Source organism: Martes martes (assembly GCF_963455335.1).
Source record: "Martes martes genome assembly, chromosome: 2".
In the NCBI taxonomy this organism is placed as follows: domain Eukaryota; kingdom Metazoa; phylum Chordata; class Mammalia; order Carnivora; family Mustelidae; genus Martes; species Martes martes.
The window spans coordinates 168729073-168754409 of NC_137889.1; the positions used below are offsets into that span (position 1 = coordinate 168729073).

Sequence of the window (25337 nt, forward strand, 5' to 3'; positions counted from 1 at the left end):
TGGCAATGCAAATGGGTACAGCCACCCTGGAAAACAGTACAGAGGTTCCTTAGAAAGTTAAAAATAGAACTACCCAGGGGCGCCAGGGTGGTTCAGTGGGTTAAAGCCTCTGCCTTCGGCTCAGGTCATGATCCCGGGATCCTGGGATAGAGCCCCACATCGGGCTCTCTGCTCAGCAGGGAGTCTGCTTCCCCCTCTCTCTCTGTCCTCTGCCTGCCTCTCTTCCTACATGTGATCTCTGTCAAATAAATAAATAAAATCTTAAAAAAAAAAAAAACAAAAACTACCCTACAACCCAGCAACTGTACTACTAGGTATCTACCCAAAAGACAGAAAAATACTGATTCAAAGGGACACATACACCCTGATATTTATAGCAGCATTATCCACAATAGCCAAATTATGGAAACAGCCCAAGTGTCCTGTGACTGAAAATGGATAAAGAAGATGGGGTGTGCATATGTGTACAATGGAATATTACTCAACCATAAAAAAGAACGAAATCTTGCCATTTGCAAGGATATGGATGGAACTAGAGAGTATATGCTAAACAAGTTAGGGAACTACAAATACCATATGATTTCACTCATATGTGGAATTTAAGAAACAAAACTAAGGATCGAAGGGGAATAAAAAGAGAAAGAGAGGCAAACCAAGAAACAGACTCTTAACTACAAAGAACGAACTGATAGTGACCAGCGGGGAGGTGGGTGGAGGGATGGGTTAAACAGGTGATGGGGACTGAGGAGCAGGCCAATTACTGTGATGAGCACAACTGTTGTATGGAAATGCTGAATCACTATACTCTACACCTGAAACTAATATTACACCATCTGTTAACTGGAATTTCAGCAAAAACTTAAAAATTTTATATATTTTTGCAAACAAAGCAGTGTTTGAAAAATTTAAAAAGTATAAACCTAATGTCTTTTTACTTATAGAAAGTATGGAGCAGACACTCATCATCCTCTAAGAATAAATCAAACCATGAAGTAAATTTTGATTTGTTACTTAGACGAAGTCAAAATTTTGCAATTATTGAAATAATCAGCCTACTTTTTTCACAGAATTCATAAGAAAGTATTTTAAAAGAAAATAAATTTTGGACTGCTAAGCATTTTTCCACTGTAACATGAAATGTGCAGTTTTCTTGAACACGAGAAAGGTTGAATTCCCGTATTTTTCCACTTCAATGTACCCAGCAATTGCTTATTATTTTTGTACACTTTCTGCTCACGTATATTTCAACATTAAAGTATTACCCATGTAGTGGGTACTTTACCATGTAATGGGACACTTTTAATGTTCATATCATGTCTATGTATAACTAAAGAAAAATATCTAAGGTTGCTATTATCAATACAAATTTCAAAGAAGCCTAGAGACTTGGGGTTTATATTTCACACTTGTAAAGGCCCCTTAGTCAATACAATACCTCAGTCTTAAATTGTAACGGATATCCTCTGATCACAGTGCAGCCCTGCGTACCATCCACCTCCCCACATCTCTGCTTTTTTCCCCTTCCCTCAAAACATTCAGAGGCTCCCCAGGAAAGGGCAAGATGCTGGAACTCCCTTTCTGCTTGGAGGCCTCTATGGGAGACCTCCAGGGGAAGCTGATAAGGAAAGAGCTGGCTCTTCAAGATTAAAAAGAGCTTCTGAGGTTCATCCTCCATATCCCCACACAGTCCAGCCTTTCCAAGACTAGGAGCAGGCAGGAATTCAGGGAAAACTCAAGGAAAGGACAAAGATAATCCATTTGGCCAGGAGTCGATTGTGTCACATAAATAAGGAGGGAAAATGCAGGGGGAGGAACTTGTGTTCAGGGAGAGAGAGAGAAAGGGCGAGCCTCACACCAGGGTAACACATCCAACATCTATACCTTTTAACAGATACATGAAATGTTTAACTAGTAAAGGAATTATGTTACAAGTATTGCCCACAAAAAATATTTTTATTTGGTACCTCAAGAAATGTACTAAAATATCACTTGTATATTATTTGATTACAGACAATCTCCGGTTATAGAATCCACAGTTTTAAAGTCATATTATGACATTTTTAAAATCTTGCAAAATTATTATTTGCAATTCAGGCCAGGACCACAAGGAAAAACACCGTGCAGTTTGAAAATAATTTAGTTTACTTTCTCATGTTATGATATGAGCACCATAGATACACAGATACCATTTACTGCCATAATCCGAGCAGGGCTCAGAAGCAACTAGCACTGTTATTTACGAATAATTTTAACATTATTTCAAGTCTCATCTTCAAAGACTCACACAAATAATGTGAATAACAAGACTTTCATATGATGCACAGCTTACTTACACTTACAACTGAATAAACACCAAAAGATTCTCAAAAATGTATGAAAAATAGCACAACTTGTTTAAAACTTAAGCCAAATGTTTCTTATCTGAAGTTATCCTACCAACTCCCAAAAGGATTCTGTTCTGGCAAAGAAACACTTTTAATGTGTATACTCATAGCAAACCCTTCTCAGTTACCTTCTTTTGTTTAAAATTAGCAAAACATTTTAAAACTGAAGTGTCATACAAAAATTAGTCATCTTCTACTTGTGTAACTAATACTTCAATTCTCCTACATGCAATCTACATTTTTAAGAATATTTACTAAATGAGTGGTTAAGAAAGTGAGTGTGGCCTCTGGAGTCTGATGTATTGGAATGAAATCCCAGTTTACCAGTCGTGTGATCCTAGAAAATGAACTGAGGCTCAGTCACCTCATAAAAAAGTGGGTGATTAATAAGACATGTGTCATAGGGCCACTGTGAGATTTAGATAATCCATGGGAAATTTTAAACCAAACTAAAACCTACAGTGTTTAATAAATGACACTATCACTACTGATTTCCAAGGAAAGACTAGACATCACTATTGGCACTAGTGACGTCAAGATGAAGACAAACAAGCTAGGCTCTCCGCCCTCAAAGAGTTTATGTTTTAATGAGAAGTTCTTTTTTTCTTTTTTTAAGATTTTATTTATTTATTTGACAGACAGAGATCACAAGTAGGCAGAGAGGCAGGCAAAGAGAGAGGGGGGGAAGCAGGCTCCCTGCCAAGCAGAGAGCCCGATGCAGGGCTCGATCCCAGGACCCTGAGATCATGACCTGAGCCGAAGGCAGAGGCTTAACCCACTGAACCACTCAGATGCCCCTCTAATGAGAAGTTCTTAAATGAACAGTCATGTAAATGGCCACATTTTCTTTGGCAAATACTAAACCACCACATTTCCCCCTGCAAACACAACCGGGATCTTGCACAATAATCACCACAGATGCCCAAGGGCAAAAGGACCAACAGTAGGGACAGAGGGGATGCACGCAGGGACAGAGGATCTTGAAGAAATGCCTGTGCAGGAAATCCGTAATTGCATTTAGTACCACAGCAGTTAACAGTCGAACAACCTCAGGACTCCCAGCAGAGAGACAAGTGTTAGCTTTTAGTGAAAAAACATCCCACCATAACCCTGGAGAAAACCACAACTATTTTAGGTATAACTTTGAGAAAGGGATGAAAGCTCTCCCGGCTGTTAAGTCAGCTCTTAAGCCCAACAGTTACCTCAAAGGCTATGAACCCAACATATTGGGGGGCCCCTCCTTAGAATTCTGGTGTGAGTGAACTGGGTTTCACACTGTACTATGACCATGTTTTTTATATCTGTTTCCTACACTACACCTCAAGCGCCTTTATTCTTCCCTCCCTCCTTTGCACCTAGCACAGTGACCAGCACCCAAGCAGGAGCTCCTCAGATGTGTCCTGAATTATTAATTCATGCCAACACATTGTGTCAGGCAGTAGAAATATACACATTAGAAAGGCTGTCCCCGCCAAAGAACAAAGAATCCAGTGGGGAGACAGAATCAGCAATTTCAGTATGAGAACTGCACTCGTGGAAGAATATAATACCAGGTGTGAGGGGAAAGTATGGGAAGGAACGGCCAGGTAAAATTGAAGGGAATTTCCCCCAATTACATGGGAGAAAACCAAAGAGTCCCAGGCAGTTATAAGTTGAAAATAGACTCTGGGAAATAATATGTAAAAGAAATGGCATGTTCTAGTTTAAAAGGAAGGAAAAAAAATGTTGGTTGAGTAGGTAAATTAATATAAGTCGAATTTTCAAACACTAAAAATCTGTATTAAAGGTAACTAAAATCCCCCAAATTGAATACATACAGTTCACCATAAAAATTCTTACCTCCCTGAAATTCCTTTTGTTGACCCTGGAATCTCTGGCACAGGCCGATGTCTTAGCAGAAAAGAACGAGATGGTCTTGAAACCAACTTGCTACGGCTTCTCATAGGTGCTAGGATTGGAGATGATGGAACATACAAATCATTAACAACCATTTCTCCCTGAAATTGAAAGAATGGGGATGGTGGTGATCTTTCTGTTAAACCATTAGTTCCATTTCCAGAATTTGCCTCCAACATTGAACAGCCAAGGGAAGAAAGGCATTCAGGATCTACATCAGGAAGCTTGCTCGCATTTTCTGAGATCACATCAAATCTTTTTGTTTGTTGTTCTTCAACTGCGCAATCCGTAGTTTTCTCTGTAATCAAAGATTCTGTTTTAATACTTTCATTACCAAATAGAGTATGTTGGAAAGAACTCAAATTCAGGTGTGGTTCTTCTTCTGGAACAGGAAAGTTCTGTTTAAGAAGAGACAGATTATCATCTGATTTAAGAGACTGGCTATTTGCAATGTCATTTTGATCAAGATTTTTGGTGACGGTCTCCCAGCGCGTCAGGCCAAATGCCTGCACATCACCCGTATCAGAAAGTTCTGTGGAGGTATTTTGACCAGAAGATGGAGTGTGGCAATCCTCTGAAGTCTCATCGTCCTTCTTCGTTTTGTGGATATTTGCATATATTGGGATATCTTGCATTTTTGACAAGATTATCTGTAACTGCTTCAGTATCCTCTTCCGGTGTCCCGTAGGTGATATTCCAATTTTGTGTAGCACACCATCATTCACTGCTGCACAGTCTTTCACAGTATTCAAACCAAACTCGCGGAAGCGTGGGAGGTACTGTTCCAAATTAATGCTCATTAGGAAATCTCTGATATCAACATTTACTTCACTGACTGAGGACATAATGGTGGCTTCATTACTAAGCTGACATATCAAAAGCAGTAAAATGAGGTACACACATCGGAGAGTATACTTCTGGTTTTTCCTCTACCACTTGTGACAGAAAAATGTCTCAAAATGTTATTTTCTTCACAGTGAATGTTTTATGTGCTTAAGCCTGAAAAAGAGAGAGAGAGAGAATATTAATGTATTAGGATGTTTTTGTTATTAAAACCTAGTTTTATACCTTATAAACTTTCTCTGAAGAAACACAACAGAAATGAGGATAAATACTTCAGTTCACTCAGAATTTAGAATCTTTGGCATTACTGTTCATGTCCTCAGAAGTCAATTCCTAGGTACAATGTGAAAGTACAGGAGAGAAATGCCATGGTATTATCCAATAATGATTTTCAAAAAAGGTAAAAAATGACTTTCCCACAAATATAAAATGAACATGTGTCAAATAATTTATTCAACCCATTAATTAATGAGGGAACCAGTAAGATGGTAAGGCTAGTTCCAGGAGCATTTATGGGAACAGGTTTAGACAGCCCATCAGAAAAGACTTTTTTTAAGTGTTAGACTAAGATAGGTGGGTTAGATTTAAAAAACTTGTTAATGTCCTGCAAGGCAATAAAACCACAACCTTTGGGATTATCTCTCTACCAGACAAAAACCTGTAAGCTAACAGATAACGTCCCTGTTCAGGGCTCTAACTAAACAGTAAATAAAAAGTAGAGCACAAGATGAGAATTAAATATGCTTAGGGTTGGCCTGTTAAACAACACCCCCACACAAGGCACTGAAAGAACATGCTGTACATTCTTCTGATTTCCAAATTTTAGATAATTTCTCTTAACTGTAACTAGCTATGAACAACTTTCTTCTTTTATACACTTTCTTCAAAGACTCTCTTAAAAAGCACAATTAAACTTATTTCTCAGGTCAAGAGTTTCCATTTAAAAAATGCAGTAGCAAAAAAATAAAAATTAAAAAAAAAATAAAAAATAAAAAATGCAGTAGCATTTGGGGCGCCTGTGTGGCTCAGTTGGTTAGGCATCTTGTCTTCAGTTCACGTCCTGATCTCAGGGTTCTGGGTTCAAGCCCCATATCCGGCTCCCTGCTCGGGGCGGGGCGGGGGGTGGTTTGAGTCTGCTTCTCCCTCTCCTTCTGCCACTCCCCCTCACCATGCTCCTGTGCTCTCTTTCTCTCAAATAACCTTTTTTTTTTAAGATTTTATTTATTTACTTGACAGACAGAGATCACAAGTAGGCAGAGAGGCAGGCAGAGAGAGAGGAGGAGGCAGGCTCCCTGCGGAGCAGAGAGCCCGATGTGGGGCTCGATCCCAGTACCCTGAGATTATAACCCAAGCCAAAGGCAGAGGCTTTAACCCACTGAGCCACCCAGGCACCCCTCTCTCAAATAATGTCTTAAAAAAAAAATGCAATAGCATGTTATGTACAATATTGATATACAAGGTAAGACCAGGTAATTCTTAAACACATTAGATAACAGGAAATAAATTAATATGAAAGGGAAAGGAAAAAGTTTAAAGGTCACATTTTCCCTTATGAGCAGCAGATTCACATAGGTTCATTTTTCTCCCAAACAACATCATTAAATTTTTTAAAAAGTCAATTCATCTAGGTGCTGTTCATACAACTGTGTTCAGTTTGTGAAAATGTAGGATATGTGCACATTTCTGGATATTATGCTTCATTCAATAAAAAGAAAAAAGTACAGAACATGTGTAACACATGCTGAAATTACCAAAGGAGACATCCCTCACCTAGGTAAACTGATCTGAAAAAGTGTTGATACAATGTCTCTGGAAATCATAAATCAAAATAGCTCTCCAAAAGGCACAACTCTGACACCACAAGTCTTATCTGACAGTCACCCAAAAGCCATTGCCTCAACTCTTTAAAAATATCAGCAAGCAATGACACATAGGTATGTGAAAAAAGGGAAAGCACGTACTGTACTCAGGCAGCACTGCAGAAGAAAATACAAATGAGATGCAAGGCAGGAAATGACTTTGATAATAAGGTGTCCCTCTGTCACAGTCAAAATAAAAAAATGTCAAGACCAAAAAAAAAAAAAAAAAAAAGAAGAAAGCTTAAACCTCAACACTATATACAAAACTAATACTCGGATATACCACTCTTGTTCTATACAATTATTTTATAAATATATCTTTTTTTTTTTTTTTTTTTTTGCACATCACAAGTGGAAATAACTATTGCCAAATTGGCTAACACCCTGATCTTGGACTTACCCATCTCCTGAACTGTTAGAAAAAGATTTTTGTTTTGTTTTGTTTTGATAAGGTCAAACAGCGTGTGGCATTTTTGTTGCAAAGCCCAAACCGACTAATACACTCCTCTATATGCACTGCCCCCACCATGGTTCAGATGCTCATTAGATCTCTTGCCTGGATTATTACAGTCTCTAAACAAATTCTTCAGCATGGTCTATGGAGACCATGAGCTATCAGTGAGCTACTGAAAATCCAAATTTAGCACGTCCCTCTGCATCCTCGAAAGGATAAAATCTAAGCTTGTTACCATGATCTGCCACAGTCCGGTGTCAGTCTAATAACAACAATAATGGCAGCTACTATTGACATAAACAGCAATTTTGTGCAGATACCATACCTCCCACTATTTACTGCAAGGTAGGTGTTCTGTGGACTAGCTCCAGTCTCAATTTCAACTGTGCCAAACATTCTACCAGCATCATCGCTCACTGTAGCTCATTATTGTTAATTATCATTCCTGAAGCAACAAACTGCTTAATCGCCCCATTCCTCTGGCATATGTTCCATCTGCCTCCAAATCAACATTTTGGAAAATCCTGTGCCCAATTTAAAATTTTGAATAGGCAGGCAGGCCTTACCACCTCTGTGAAGGCTTCCTTTCAACCTCTTAAAATACAATGGATCACTCCTTTCTTCAGATACATGCATAACTGGAATCCTAGAACTCTGCAGAGTGCTTGCTTGGGGCACATTTAAGAGCTAGGGGAGGATGGCAGGCATAGAAGTGGTTGAGAGCCCCATTTTGTTAGTTCTGTGGTGTGTGTGCGTGTAGGTTTTATACGCAACGCCCTTTCCTTCCCTTGGAGTATATACATACACTTCCTGGGTGGCTGAATCAAGGACAGATACACCAAATACCCAAAACCACCCCCTCTGCTATCATTCCACATGCTGAACATGAACTCGATTCCTTTTCAAGATTTGGAAGAGGCTCCCTCCCCACAGGTCCTACCATCCTCTTTGCACTTTGTCAGCTCCATCCTCCGGTCACCAGACTTTTTAACTGTCTGACCACTCAAGGGTGTTCACAGATCCAGTTCTCTCTGCAGAGGCTTCTACCCCATATGCACGTCATACGCAAAATAATGGACATGCCCATTCCATCAAAGGCTACCATGTGTACACTCCTTAAAATGGTATCAATGCCCTCTGTATTCTGGCCTCCACCTGGGCACACTGGCATGCATGCTATGATCTAGGTCAGTGGCTCTCTACGATACTGGTCTGCGGATCTTCTGTACAGCAACAGTGGCTGATAATAGGCCCAGAAATTTGTACTTGTAACACACCCCAGAGATGACCAGTGATGTGCAAGAAAATTTTACAATTTTAAATTCCTCACATTCACCAAATATACTTTACACCATCCCACCTGAGCCTAAGCGCATTACTCTCCCCTCCAGGATGGAATGCCCCTCCTAACCCACTGCCAATCAGTCTGGTGTCAGATGCAAACCCCACCTCTTCCACTTCCTAGCAGTATAAACACAAGCATGTGGGGTTTTTTTGTTTTGTTTTGTTTTTTAAAGATTTTATTTGTTTATTTGACAGAGAGAGACAGCAAGAGAGAGAACACAAATAGGGAGAGTAGGAGAAGGAGAAGCAGGCTTCCTGCTGAGCAGGAGCTCAATGTGGGACTCCATCCCAGGACCCCGGGATCATGATCTTAACCAAAGGCAGACGCTTAACACCTGAGCCACCCAGGCGCCCCAACACAGGTATATGTTTGTGTGTCTGTTTCCAGATCCATAAAATGGAAACACTTACAGTTACCTCCATACTGAAGAAGATTGCTAAAACGGTGCTTACTACATGTTAAGTCCTTAGTAGATATACATTTCCATCATTATAATTATTTATTTCCAACCCTATCATCATTATCTCCCCACAGCTGAAATCTTTCCCATTCTTTGAAGTCTAACTCAAATGCCACTTCCTTTACAAGGTCTCTACCAAACAAAAAAGCTCTCTTCTCTGTACTCCTACAGCATTTACTTCTTAAAAGCACTGAATCATATCCGATTAATTCCATAGTAAGCTACAGAAGTGGCATACTGCAATACAAAACCGAGATTTTGGAGCTGGACACCCTGAGTCAAATCCTAGTTCCTCTACTTACTAGTTTTGTGAGCCTAAACAAGTATTTAACCTTTCTGGGCCTCAGTTTCCCTCACAGGAAAACAGAAGTAATAATAAAAATACCTATTTCAGAGGCACCTGGGTAGCTCAGTTGGTTAAGCAGCTGCCTTTGGCTCAGGTCATGATCCCAGGGTCCTAGGATTGAGCCCCGTGTTCAGGATCCCTCCTCTGTGGAGAGCCTGCTTCTCCCTCTGCCTCTGCCTACTGCTCTGCCTACTTGTGCTCTCTATCTGTCAAATAAATAAAAACCTGTAAAAAAATAATAATACGTATTTCATATGTCTGTTGTGAAGCATTTAGAACTGCACACAGAAAAGCTGTTTCCTATTATTTATTACCCCATAATAAACGAATAACTCTGCCAAGATGATGACCAGCCCATAAAAGCTGCCCCATAAATGCCAGTCAAATTATTTGTTTATAAACATAGGGCACGATGTGCATGTAGTACATGTTCAGGGGATGTAAAAACAGTTGGCATTATAGATGTGGCTCCACATTTGCCCATCCTATCCTGAACAATTTTCAAGAGAAAGTAAAAGGGAAGTAATATTTAGTACTCCCTGCTCCATGCTGGGCTTGAATATCACTTAATAACACAAGATCTTATTTTATTGAGTTCAACCTGGATACTCCATCCTGAACCAACTAATTCTTACCACTTCTGCTCACAGCCTCATCCAGGCCATCATCTCGTCCAATTCAGACCACTACAATAGCTTCCTGACTCAAATCCCTGATTCTGTCCTGTGCCCCGCCCCATACACACATAGTACAGTCTCACTAAAGCAGCTGGGAGGATTCATTTTATAACAAAAGTCACAACACATCACTCCGGGGGACTTTCCAACTTCATATTCCCTGGCTCTCCACTCCCATCACTCAATTGCCATCAAGGTGACCTCAGTTTTATTCCCACCTCATGAGCTCACTTCTCACCTTCACATCTCCTTCAAATCTGCTCTCTCAACAAACACCCATGGCTCACTCTATCACTTTAGCAGGTCTCTGTTCAAATGTGGCCACTTCAGAGAGGCCTTCCCTACTCCCGCCATGCATGCCAGCGGCCTTGTGCCTCACTATTCCTTACTCCTACTCTATCTTACAGCTTTGTTACAATCTAGTATCTGTGGACTGTTCCAAGAGGGCAGAGATCTTGTGTACTGTTCACTGCTCTAGCCTTTTGTTTGAACACTGTCAGGCATATAGTAGGTACTCAATAAATGTTTGCTGAATGACTTCTTCCCAGCTTTCAGATGATTTAAAACAGAAAGTATAAAACACACATAGTGTTAAAGCTTGTGCCTAGGTCACCAAACTTGTCAGAAGCAGAGACAGGATTCACATACAGATTTCTCCAATCCATCTAACCACTAAAAGAGATCTTCAAATTAGGAGTTGGGGTTAGCAGGAGGTCAGCTGGAAGCATTCCAACCCACCTGTGAGGCTTTTAAGAATTCATGGGTTGGGACAGCTATCCTGCTCCCGTGCCTCAAGTAAGGTAAATCACCTCAGCGAGCCACTCCCCACCACCCATACCTCCACCCACTACCAGTGGAGTGGATCTTGGTCACATTCCCTAGTTGAGCTAGGAAAAAAACAACTGAAAACCAGGGGTCACTTCTTGAAAACCATGAAGTCACTGAAGTACACAGTGCTAACAATTTCTGGAATCCCATTTGCTTAACTCTCATATCTTATGAGAGGGGAAAAAAGTAGCACCATACAATTAAATTCATTCATAACTTTAACCCATCTTTTTTTTTTTTTTTTTTAAGATTTTACTTATTTGAGAGGGAGAGAGAGAGGGAATGAGAGGAGAGAGGTCAGCAGGAGAAGCAGACTCCCCGCCGAGCAGGGAGCCCAAAGTGGAACTCAATCCCAGGACTCCAGGATCATGACCTGAGCCGAAGGCAGTCGCCTAACCAACTGAGCCACCCAGGCGCCCTTAACCCACCTCTTAAAGCACACCTTTTTAAAATCAGAAACATAACCTTAGAATATTTAGAAACTACAAATGTGTCAAAGTAGGTTTAACCATCACAGGATCACAAAACCCAAAAGGAACCTTACAAAATATCTACCAAATAAAAACGGAGTTAGGCTGCCACATGAATAATGAAACTCCCAAGGTTATCAATACACATCTTACTGATTTGAAGAACAATGAGAGTTTACTGTATTCCAGAATAATGGTTCCCAATGGAGTGGAACTATCTCCCAGGGAGAACCCAGAAATGTGTGAAAAAAAATGCTTTCACTGGTCATAATGACTGAACGGCATCAGTAGATAGGAAAATTGATTTATGACACCCTGCAATGATCACCAAGGTAGAAACCTCACATACAATTTTTAGTCCTCTAAATCTCTACAAATAATCAGTTACCCCCAGAGGATGGCTGGCACTATAGATAAGGGAAATGTCCCTGACTTCGAGTTGAGAATAAACTTACTGCGGAGAAATAGCTAATCCTTTAAGAAACCAATGAGCTCCATCCATATGGATAACATACTGAACTAGTTAGTTCAGGCTACAGGTTGTAACAGAATTCCACCTTTGCCTCAGTACACAATACAGTCACAAGAAATACATATGATGGCATGTGCATATCAAGTAAACTCATGTTTAATACCAAGATGTTCACTCCAAGTATTCATAAGATGATATTTGACTGTTCCCCCACAACCATGTAGAAGAGGAAGTGGTTTAGAGAAAATATGCTTGTTGTCAAATTACTCCAAACCATACTATAAAACAGATTGCAAAGGGTCGAAAACCTAAAATCCTTAGTCTTTTAGCTGAGTGCTTAGCTGCCAAAATTACTAAAAAATCGGCCGTTTAGCAGCTCTCTCCTACGGCCCATTCACATACTTACCTTGTGGCAACACTACCTCCACCAAATCCCTCACAGGAAGCCCAGTTTCCCCAACATGGCCATTTGTCTTAACTGTGGTCATCTGCAGGCCTTGACCTTCCCTGCCTTGCTCCTTACCTTGACCCCTACTCCTCCCCACCCATGGAAACACCACCATCCTCTTTCATTTTCCCCCCGACTTACATGTTACTAATAGCTAATATTTACAGATGTTTGCAAAACATCTGTGTAGGATCTCATTTAATCCTCAAAGCTGCCTTGGGAGGAAAGTCCCATGCCCAAAGCTACACAGCAGATAAACAGTGGATAGATTCCAGAATTCTAAGGGTCAGATTCCATGACCTGGGCATTTAACCATGATGCCTCCAATAGTCACATAACTGATTTAACAATAGAGTGGTACCAAGCACTTCATGTTTTTCCTCTCCTTTGACTCTCTAGCTATGCATAAGCACTTACAGTCACTGGGAAAATCCTGTTTCAATATACCATGTCTTATAAGCTCAAGCGTTATATACCTTTTCAGTTTGTGTGTATGCGTGTGTGTCCATGAAAGTGGTTACAGATGGAAACCTGCATTCATTTACCTTTACTTAGGGTGAGATTTGAGACAAAATGACATAAATTATGGGAAAATATCTTTGAAATTACTGTATACAGCAATGGTAACTTAAAATTTAGCTGATTAACATGTATTTTGCATCTATCACTGCAGAAAGACAGCTACTCTGACACTATATGCCACCAAAATATGAAGTCAAAATTGAATAATCAAATATAACCAAAGTAAGTAGTCACTGTCCATGAGAACAGTCAATAGTGATGATAAAAACAAAGACAGTGTGGCGAGAATAGAAAGTACTGAAGTATTATTCCAGATGGTACTAGACCAGGGTCATTAAAGTTTAACTTTAAATGTGAGGCAAAAGAAGTGTAAGCAATCTGAATGTTGACTGACAGATAAAAAACAAAATGTGTACACAGACAACTGAATACTACGCAGTCTTAAAAAGGAAGTTCAGCAATATTCTACCACATGGATAAACCTTGAGGACATGATGCTAAGTGAAATGAGGCAGTCACAAAAAGACAAATGCAGCAGGATTCCCCTTCTATGAGGTATCTAAAGTAGAACAATTCATAGAAAGTAGAATGGGCTGGCGGTGGGGGGAGCTGTTTTATGGGTGTGGAGTTTCAGTTCTACAAGATGAAAATGTTCTGGAGATCTAGTTCACAACAATGTAAATTACTTATTACCCAACTGTACCCTCAGAAATAGTGAAGATGGCAAATTTTATGTTATATGATTTGTTTTCTTTTGTTTGTGTAGCACAACAAGGAGCCAGGGAGACAGACTAGAAGGTCTGGGCCAACTTCTCAGCTTTTATTCAAACTGAACTTCCTGTACATACTTAGAACTTTTTTTCCTTTCCTTTAGAGGCTAAATCAACCAGGCACCACCACATCCATGATTTTCCCTACCTACCCCATCCCTGCTTCCACCCAGACAGGAGCACTGTGCTCTGGAGTCAAGCCACTGGAATTCCAAACCAGCCTTCCCCATTTGTTAACTATATCCTACTAAGTTATTTAACTTCCCTGAAGTTCAGTTTCCTCCTCTGTAAAATGAGGATAACATACCTCATATTAATAGGATTTGTTAGGATTCAACAAGTAAAATATATAAGGTATATGGAACAGTACTGGACATAAACTGTAAATGTGCAATCAGTATTGGCTATTATTATTCACTCATTTGTAACAATCTTGCACTTGGTCATATACTGTATTATTACACTTGGTTTGACTGGTTTTCTTCTGGCTGCCTGGTAAAATAATATGCCTTTAAATTAGCACTCTAAATTATTCTTCTAATAAACCTACAGTATACCTGACACAGCAGTAAATATAGTTTTATTAATTTAGCAATATAGAGATGCGGTTATATTAGTGATAATGAGAACTTCACCTGAAGACTAGACTTGGGACACAGAGCACAGGGATTACCAGTGATCCCAGCTCCGCCATGTGCTAGCTGGATGACCTTGGAAAAGTTCCTTCATTTTTCTGTGCCTCACCACTGTCATCTGTAAGCAGTAATGACAATAGTGCCTGTTCTGAGGGTGAAATAAGTAAATATGCATAAAGATAACAGTCCCTGGCAAGCAATCAGCATTTAATTAGTGTCTGCTGGATGGAAAGGTTTGAGCTGAAAATAGCCAGAGCCTGGGCAAAAGCATTCTGTAGCTTGGATCAAGGAGAAAGGACTGTTTAAAGTTATATTTTGATTATTTACTGTGCAATCTGAAAAATACAACTCCTTCAAAAATCTAGAACTTAATATCCATTTCTACAACTGGTAAAGGCTAGGAGTGATAATTCACTGACTTATTACAAGAAGTTACTAGTAGGTTAAGTAGTACCTAGGTGTAGGTGTTTCAGATAATAATCTCATAGTTAAGTGCTGGATAATCTCCTTAGCGTCAGTAAATCTTTCTCTTTCAAGCTGTCCATCTAGATTTTTAAGTTAACTGACTAACGTTTGAAACTTGTTTTCAGTTCTAATTCACAGATCTTTGAAGGAGAGCCATAATTCTTGAGCAACCAGAAAGGTTGCATCTTGCCAAGCTTCTACGAGAACAAAAGTGGGGACAGTAAAAAGGCATCAAGCCAGAGCCTGCATCATAGTGGAGAACTCCCACCTGTGGGCCCCTAGTGGGGCCACTGCTTCTGCCAAGTGCCAGCTGCAAGAAGGAGAACTGGACCACTTAGATCTCTTGATAAGAACACCAGCACACATTCTTCAGGATTCTGTTCCATTTCATGCTACATTGAACATATCTTTCATTTACTCAGGTCAAAACTAGCATGACGCTGCAGTTCAACAGGGAGATTTTAAGACTTACACTTAATGCTATGTGCATTTTATCATACATTATATTTTAATTCTAAAATTTTCGTATAAACGTATACCCCACGATTTCTCTGAATTTGAGTCGCATTTTTAGACTAACAACCAGATGTTTCAAAATAGCCTACTGTGAACATTTCCTCTCTTTGCATTTATAAATAGCACCCTGACCTCTTTTCCAGCTGAATTTGGGAGCTCACTCCTATTGGTTCCATTATCGTCAAAGTCTCTTTTTCTTAAGAAAAGAGGGTATCTCAGCAAATGTCTCCCAACTTAATGACTCATTTACTTACATTTATTCATTCAATAAATATTTGAGGAACACTAACTACTCTCTCCAAGAGTAATAATAGTGAGAAATATTTGCAGTTCAAGGTTACCTATTACCTCATCTGAGAACAGTGTCAAGTGCCACAAAGAAAGTGAAGATGCGATATCTTCTCTCAAAGAGTTCAAAAATCTAAAGGAGTATAGAAAGATCTATAAGCAAAGGAAAATAGCACACAGGCAAACAATCATTTCTTTACCCCTCAGTTAAGTCCCAGTAAAGAAGGAATACTGAAATTTGGAACTCTGATATACCCCCAAAAAGCACTTAAATAATACTAAGGAAAATCTAATTTTGTGACTTTGCCTTTCACATGGCTTACATTTTAAATATTGCTTTATTGTTAATTACATAGAGAAGTAGATCCATCATTTTTCATGAGTTTCAGGGAACTCTAAAATCCAAAATTAATTCCATGAAAGTCAGTGAAATATGCAGCCATTCAGAGCTTTGAGGATGGAACGATCTGTGAAGGGGTTAGGCACGGGAATCTCAAGATGAGTAGGAAGAAATGGAGATGTAGGCAGCACTCTCTGAAGCAGAAGAAACGCCATAAAGGGGGCACAGAGGGAGATGTCTTCCAGTAATAACAGCAAGGAGATGGGAGCAGCTGGAGCAAACTTAAGGTTCAAGAAGTAATGAAAGGTGAGGCCAGTAAAGGAAGGTGGAGTTGGCTCTGAAGGGCCTTGAGTCTAAAGACTCCAGACTTCATCAGGGTAGTGTGAGAGAGACTTGACAATGACTGTTAACCATCAACACCTCCACTAGCCTAAGTCACCTAATAATCAGCATGCAGACCACACCTCTCTTCTGCTCTTTCCTGATCATCTCTCCAGCTTCACATTGATTACCCATTCTTTCCTTTTGCTAAAGCTATATAATATAACCTATAGAGAGTCCCTTAGTGCCTCCCATTTTTGTGAGAAACATGAGGGCATGTTCACCACCTTCTTAGTCCTTCCCTGAGTATGCCCTCAGCTACCCATCCAGCTTTGCACACAAATGGTGTCAGAGAGGAAAATAGTAGTTCACTAGTACTTTTTACTCTTGAAGCTGATCAAATGACGACACAACCCAGATCAGGATTCCTTTTTTCCCTTCCATAGCATGGGTAAACAAATATGCTATATTTAAACTAGAAAAGATCTTGTAAAGAGAATACCATTGACTATTGCTTCAAATAAGGAAATAAGCAAGCAAAATGGTTTAACCATCATTATATGTTTAATCTGGCCAATACTATTTAAAAAAAAAAGATAAACTAAAATGACAACCTACCCAGGTTCAGGACTTCACAGTAAAGATTAAAAAGACATCTCATAGCTTCTAATCTCTCATCAATTGACATTTGGTCAAAGCGAAGAAATATTTCCAACATCAATAAAAAGTTCTCTACATAATTAATATTTTACAAAGAATTCCAAAAATCCCTCAGTTTAGTAAGTGCCAAGATTGGATCCAATAAATGAGTCTATAAATAAATGAGAAAGGAAAAAAAAAAAAAAAAACCTCTTGTTAAAAGAAAGCTATGAAAGCAAAGACCATCATAATACTTGGCAATTTCAAAACATCTTTCACCAAACTTTCTCAAAGTTGCAGGAAGGTGGGGTAGAAATTCAAAACAAAACAAAATACTTCTTGGATATCACAAAGTCTAGAACTCGGAGTCCTGGGGCTTTTAAAACTTCATAGGTCCATAATATTAATGTATAAGTTTCCAAGGAAATTGCAATTCAGCGGAACAAAGATGGCTCAGTCTGTTGAATGTCTGCCTTCTGCTCAGGCCTTGATCCCAGGGGCCTGGGATAGAGCCCCTTATCAGACTGCTTAGCAGGGAGTCTGCTTGTCCCTCTCTCCCTGCCCATCCCCCACCACCCCACCCCTGCCACCCCTCCTGCATGCTCTCTCAAATAATTTTTTTTAAATCTTTTTAAAAAAATCGCAATTTACTGTAATCTGAGTCCTACACTTAACCACAGTAACTAAGTATTTGAATTGAAAAGCATTAATCTGTGAGTCACTGCTGGAAGCTTGTTGTGATATTAGATGATTAAGAGTTTATCTTTAAATATACCACTAGAAAAACACACACACACACAATCAACTTTCCTTTCATGGGCAACCCATATAAAATCTAGCAGGTTTAGAGAGGACAGAAAAAATACACACACACACACACCCACATAAGTAAGTTTTAACAAGTCAATTGACTTTCCCCTAGATACATTTTAACTTAAATAAACCTCTGAGTACTAACAAACCAAATCAATATAAAACACTGGTGGGGTTAAGACCCACTTTAATGTCTATCTGTTAACCATATGTTTAAAAAGGAGCCAGGGAGACATTTCCACTCTAGACTCCAACTTAGTTCCATGACCCATTTCACTCTTTTCTTTCTTTTTTAAACACTGTAAAGTGTCATGTCATGAGAATTTTCCCTCAGTATTTCTCTTGTAAGTGTATGAAAGTCATAACTAAAAGTTTAGAGGGTTCCCCCCCCTTTAAAAAGTTAGCTTCCTTTTAAAACTGCCAAAACTTCATCTTCCAATTACTTATGGGCAAAGTTCCATAAGCTCATGAGGGTGTAGAGTGCTTAAGTGCGGGGGAAATCAATACTGAGCTTGTAAGTACAATACTATTATTGGTAATCACAGTGACATCCGATTAAACGTACTTTTAAAAATAGTTTCTTTTTCAATACGCTTTTTTTTTTTTTTAACCAGAAGGCTATAATCCACCGAGCAGTCTACTTCAAGGACAACCTTTCAAAAGAAAAAAAAAAAAAAAAAATGTTCCTATCACTACACAAACTTGCAAAAACCTAAAATGTCATGAGTCTATTTTTTTCCTCTCATTATCGAAGGACATAGCTCACAATATAATTTCACTTAGCCTTCCCCCAAATCAAAATAACTCAATCGCCGAAAGGAGGTGAGGAAAGTGTTTAAGAAAACAAGCCTGGGCGAACTTACTTCACTCAAGGAGATGGACACCCATTCCCCCGAGAAACTTGTCTCCAAAACGAGAAAGATCAATCTAGTAAACTCACTGCCGACAGGTCCCCGGGTACGGTGTTGGGTTCGGGCAGGTGGAGGCCAAATGACTGTGATTAAAGTTAATTAACAAGCCTGTCCTCTTAAAAGTGTGTTCCAAGCAGGGTGCGGGGGAGCACCGAGACCCGAGCAAACTCATTACCTCCACGGAGTAAATAACGTGGTGCCTGAAACTCGCTAAGGGGCAGCTTCTTTTTATTTGGGGGTGCGGGGTGCTGGAGGAGGTGCCTGGTTGTCTGTGCGGATTCTCACCCTCCCGGGTCAAATCACATTAGTAAGGAGTTTTTATATCACTTACCCGCTTCTGGTTTCCTTTTAGACGCCCACACGCGGGAGGGAAATCCAAGGGGCAGAAACCAGAGCCAAGCACTTTGCGCTCTGGAAATTTACCCGGAAAGTGCCGAAAAGCCCCGGCCCAGCTCCAGGCTGTCCCCTCCGCCCCCGTCCGGCCCCGCCCCGGCCTCGCCGCCCAGCCCACCCGCGGCCCCCGGTACTCGCCTGGCGCGCGGGCGGCCGAGCTGGGAAAGGCGAGGCGGGCGGGGAAGCCCCGGCGCCGGTGTCTCTCCGCGCCCGGTTCACTCGGTCCTCACCGTCGGTCCCAGGCGCGGGGCCTTCTCCTCCCCGGTCCCCGCCGGCTGCCCGCACCGCGTCTGGGGCCGGGCGGCGGCCGCGCGGGCGGCGCTGTCACACGGGCGGGCGCGCCGCGGCCGCCGCACCTGGAGGCGGGGAGCGCGGGGAACGCGAGCCCGCGCGCAGCTCCGGAAGCGCCGCGCCCGCCGCCGGCGCCTGCCCAGGTGCTCTCGCGCCGCGCCTCGGCCGCTTCCTCTCCGCCCGCGGGGGCGGGCGGGCGGTCGGCGCCCCGCGCGGGGGCAGCCCGGGCTCAGCGGCGGGGGCGGCCGAGCCGGCCACCCTGGTTCCGCAGCATAGCTGGGCGGCTGACTCAGTCCGCCGCCACTTGGCCGCGCCTGGCACCCTCGCCACCTGGCGCACCTCGGCCGCGAGGCTCCCGGGCCGGCGGGGCTGGGATACCTGCGAGGGCGCGTCCGGGGCCGAAGATCGGCGAGGGCATTACCCTCGCAGGAGGGAGATGCGGGTGACCCTTCCCGGCCCCTGCCCGCCGTGGGTTTCTCCCTGGCACTGAGAGAGGGGTTGCTGGCCAAATGGGCGGAACCTCACCAGCACTGATTGTTAGTATCCCTCTAAGTACTTTCCTCGTTACCTCAGCGTTTCCCAAACTCAAGACTCATCTAGGGCGCTGGTTTTCCCAGGCTGCTTCTTGGTAAAGGTGCGTTCAGTGGGCCCGGGAATCTGTCTACCAAGCTCGGAGCAGATTAGTCGGAGCCTAGTAGGATTCTCCTGCACGGGGTGTGTGGAAGGAAGGGATTAATAGCTCCATTTTCCGACTGAAGTGTCGGAGGGACAGGGCAACTTGGCCAAGCCGACACAACTTGAGGGGATGGCGGTGATTGTCTATGTAGATAAGAACTCTTAACCCTGAGGAACACAGCCTACTCCCTGATTTTCTAAATTCCCCCTTCTTGTCTTTCTCACCTGGAGGGGAGCGATGCCCCAGTCCTTCTGGTAGCTGAGATGGTTAGATCCTGGAAAGACTTCGCATCGCCCACTGGAGGTGGACATTGACATTCTGCTCTTGGAAGTGATAATACGGAGGCAGCAAAAGAAAGGGGATTTGGGGGGGGGGGTGGAGAGGGGGGACAAAACACCCTCTTGGGTGTCTCCCAATACCTAATACCACTTTTTTGCCAGTGAGTTCAAAGACCAAATCCTTTTTTTTTTTCTTTAATAAACATCTCTTCACAGACTGTACCTGGAATTCTCTCCCTTTAATGATGAACTATCCTTATCTTTCCACTGTACCTGTTGAAGAAAGTGAAGCAATTAGGGAAAGTGGTGAGCATATTATAAAAATTAGATAATTGGTGAGGTCCAACATGTAGAAGCCTTCCCAGGAGCCCAGGCTGGTTGTAGGCGTCATCTTCATCAAAATACTTCCCACCAAAAAGCCCCCTCCTACCTGGAAGACTCTGAAGCAGCTGTAAAGAGCTCCAGAGACACCAAATCTCCATGTCTTTGAAATGAATACGTCATAGCAAGCCCCGTTTCCAGAAAATTTTCTTGACGTTATCTGAACCTCAAGTATCCTTTTCTTTGGATTCCCATATAATTGTATTTATGTGGCTTTCCTGGCTTCATTTGAGGATCTTAATCTGGGTTTTGTTGTTTTTTTTTTTTTTTCCTTCTCTTTAAGAGCTCTCACATAATTGTCATTTATTTTTTATTTTTGTAAACCATCATCAATCCTTTTCTGAACAAGGTAGGTTATAAATGAACAGAAATCCTTACATTAGTAATGGTGTGTCTCAGAATGCCAAGCATTGCTTTGGCCTCAAGTTACTTCTCTGGGTAGATTTTATAAACTAATTGGGACCGTGTGTCTCTTTGCAACAGTATCTTAGTTCCTTGATTACTATTCAGTCATTTATTGTTTAAAAAATTTATTGAACACTTATTGCCTGATGATTTGAGGATACAGTAGTAGCAAATACAATACAACCTCTGGATTTACAATCTTCTATGAAGGGAAATAAAGTTAAGAGCTGTAAGATACACCAATGATTTTTTTTAAGTTTAAGAATAGCTCTGGGAAGTAAAGGGAAAATGGTGGTCCCACACTGAATGTATACATTGCTTTTAAGATATATTCTGGTTTTAAGAACCTTAATGTATGAAGAAAAATAAAAGGTATCTGAGGAAATCTGTCGAAAGTTCTCTTCTATTAATTGTTCATTCATCCTATCAGATTCCAGCCAAACATCTAAAATACATGTTGTATATATAAAACAACTCTATAAGTTAGAAAATTTTCCAATTCTATAAAAATAGGCTTAATCCAGATTTAGGTTAAGTGATCAATAGTGTACAAATTGAACATGTCTAGGCTGTATTCATACACTATAAGTTACTTAGCAGCCCTTAGAGGCATTCAGGAAGCAAAGTATATGAGAAAATTAACTTCATAAAAACTGAGGTATGATATCTGTTTACTGCCAAGGCCATTGAAGTGTATATTCCCAGTAATTTCCATCTAGGTTGGATTTATTCCAAAATGACCTAGTCCCACCCTTATTTCCTCAATTTTTAGTCAGACAGAAGGCTTAGCTGTGTCCCTTGCTGGATTTTGTGTCTTTGCTCCTCCTGTTCCTCCTACCCAGAATACACTCTGCTTTTGGAAGAGGTAATTTGACAGAGTGGAAATTTTTCCTCCTCTCCCTCCTTTCCCTCCTCCCCCTTTTCCTTACATCTTGGAGGCTAACTCCCAGAGAGTATTGAGGTGTCACTTGCTATTCCCAGAACTTGTAAAAGCTCACTGAATTATCTCCACAGCTCCTTAAAGAGAAGTGTTGTTATCCCTGTGGCAAGAAGCTTAAGAAAGAGAGGTTGAGTAATTTACATCAGTTAGGAAATAAAGAAAAGAGAAGTCCAAACCAGTCTTCTCCAGCATCCACCCTCTGCACTGGATTGCCTTTTAGGGAAATCACAGTGCTAAAATTGAAAAGGCCGTTCTGGAAATGAAGCCTGACCATGTCGGTTGTGGTATTTTGAAAAGACTCGTTAAATCTTTTGAGCTTCAATTTCTCCATCTGTAAAATGGGAATAATAATACCTGTGAGAATTTAATTTAATTGCTTGTGTCTAAGGCACCTAGAAAATAGTAATCCCATAATAAATTTTGTTCTATTCTTTTTACTTCAATCATTCTTCAAAACTGGGTTCAAATCCTACCTCCCTCTTAAGCCTTTCCAGATCTCTGCTACCCAGAATCACACACACAACAGAGTTTAAAGTATTCTATTTTTCTGTAAAGGAAGACCCAATATTATTTTTGCCAAATGTAAAACTTTAGAAATATAGATAAAATAGGCATATGTCTATTTACGGTATTTAATTCATTTTAGATAAGCAAATATTTATAAAAATAAATTTATAGATTAACATATAAACAGTTTGTTCCATTCATATTTTATAAAATAATTTTATTCACATTTTAGCATACAACTTTGACATCAATAACGGCATCACCAGAGCTACATTTTAAATCATCAACGTTTTGTTTTCATTTTTTTCAAAGCATATTATTTTCACTTGTGTCTAAATTTTTTTAAAAAACCTAACTTTCTGGGGCGCCTGTGTGGCTCAGTGGGTTAAAGCCTCTGCCTTCAGCTCAGATCATGATCCCAGGGGTCTGGGATGGAGCCCCCGCATCGGGCTCTCTGCTCAGCGGGGAGCCTGCTTCCTCCTCTCTCTCTGCCTGCCTCTCTGCCTCTTTGTGATCTCCATCTGTCAAATAAATAAATAAAATCTTTAAAAAAAAATAAAAAATAAATAAAAAATAAAAACCTAACTTTCTGAATCCTTTTATGTTTCTGTCACTAGGAATGTTATTGCAAACCACAAGTTTCCACCTGCATTATATAAAGAAGTTGTTTTTTTCTCATTCATTCATCTTAAATATGTACATTTGTAATGACCAGTTTTTTTTTTTGTTTTTTGAATGCTTTTTTAAAAGGATGCTTGCACTAACATAGGACACTTAAAATTGTGAAGTCACATCTCCAAACATAATTACTTAATTATTTTAAATATCTTCACCTACTTGATTTTTAAACCAATTCCCTCAGATGACCTTTGTATGTTATCCTAAACTATGACTGACTGAGGATGTTTCAGGCTACACGCCCCACACCCAACTTCAGTAGTTCGGGTGGTTTGCAGTTTGGATTAGGATAATAATGGTGGCAGGGTCGAAATCCTGTAATACATAGAATCTAGGTACCAGGCATTGTTACACCTTTTTAACATTCAATCCTCGTAGCAAGTCTGGAAGGTACATACTATCATTATATCCTTTCTTAGCCAGTGAAAAAACAGAGACACTGAGTTTATTTCATCTAAGAACAGTAAGGAGAAAAGGATTTGACCCCAGATAATGTGAATTCGAAGTCTGTAATTTCCCCAAGAATTCTTCCTCAGAGAAGACTTTTATTTATTTTTTTTTTTAAGATTTTATTTACTTATTTGAGAGAGAGCATGAACAGGTAGAGAGGCAGATGGAGAAGGAGAGGTCGACTTGCCCTGCTGAGCAGGGAGCCTGAGGAGCAGAACCCTGGGATCATGAACTGAGCTGAAGACAGATGCCCCTCAGAGAATATTTTTAAAGTTTTGGCCGAAGGATATCTTTTCTGATGCCTGATTTGGGGGCAAAAATGATGTGCCTGATGTTCAGAAATATACAATACTCTCTCTTGGATTTTCCCATTGACCCTTGTTTTTCCCACTACTGGCATAGTGATGTTAGGGGATTTTGTATTAGAGGCACTGAGGAGCTTTTCTTATTACTGTTTGTGTTCCCCGACGTTTCATTACCTGTACTGGAGTACTCTTGTCAGTCTGCCTGGCCTTCCGGGTACTTAGAATGTTTTATTGCTATTTGAATTCCCTGAAGTGCCACCATAGGGCCTTGAATAAATGTTTTTTTTTTATTAAGAGGAAATACTTATATTCATTATGTTAAATACTTGACATTTTATATAAGTCTTAAGAGTTGCTTTGAAAGTTTTATTAACTTTCTCACCACAAGGGAACTGCCTAATGGATGTCTACTGTAAGGTACGCAAAGGAGCACCATCAAATACTCAGTCAATTAAATTTGGCCAAATGTTGATGAGATCATGGAAATAACTTATTTCAAAATATAAGTTTGGGGGCACTTGGGTGGCTACATTGGTTAAGTGTCTGCTCTTGATTTCAGCTTGGGTCATGTTACCAGTGTCCTTGGATTGAGCCCTGCATGGAGTCTGCCCTCAGGGCAGAGTCTACTCGTCCCTCTCTGCTCCTCTCTGCTGCTCTCTCTCTCCCTGTCTCTCTCAAATAAATAAATAAAATCTTAAAAAATAAATTAATTAAATAAAATAAAAGATTTTCTGAAATCATTAAATGTTTAAAAAGTGAATATACATTTTCCTATAAAACTATATGAATTGGCAAAAGGATAGAATTAAGCTGGTGGCAGCAGAGAAAAAGAAAGATGAATGAAGGAAGCAAATTTGGGGGCCAGCCTTAAAATCAGAGGAACCCACAAACCTCTGAGTTCTTATCTCCTCAAAGTCTGCATCATTCTCCTGTGGTCTGAAAGAGTACATTATCATTAGGAGTTTCCATATCACAGGAGAGAACACAGATACCCAACTCTAACTAAAAACCTCAATTGTGCAAAGAAAACTTTACTCATATAAATTGTGAATGTAACCTTATATGAGAATTTTGTCTCTCTAGCTACCCTGTATACAACTTATATTTTAGACTGGAAAATTTCAAAGATATAAAAAAAAAAGATGTCAAAAAAATAAAAATAGGGGTACCTGGGTGGCTCAGTAAGTTAAGCAGCTGACTCTTGGTTTTGGCTCAGGTAGACTGAGCCCATGCAGGCCTCCTACAGAGTTTTCTTAAGATTATATCTCTTACTCTCTCTGCCCTCCATTCCCCCACACTCACATGCTTGCTCTCTCTCTCTCTCTCGCTCT

General features: G+C 40.5%; 1 protein-coding gene across 1 annotated transcript in view; it reads right to left on the bottom strand.

Annotated features, from left to right (window-relative positions):
- Positions 1-19137, bottom strand: part of ARAP2 (ArfGAP with RhoGAP domain, ankyrin repeat and PH domain 2) — a 181820-nt gene extending 162683 nt beyond the window's left edge. Inside the window, exons 1-2 of the mRNA XM_080797715.1 lie at positions 19034-19137; positions 4224-5279 (exon numbers count right to left, since the gene is read on the bottom strand). Coding sequence (XP_080653841.1) covers positions 4224-5125 — 902 coding nt within the window. The 5' untranslated portion in view covers positions 5126-5279; positions 19034-19137. The remainder of the gene's footprint in view (positions 1-4223; positions 5280-19033) is intronic.
- Between the last annotated feature and the right edge of the window lie 6200 nt (positions 19138-25337).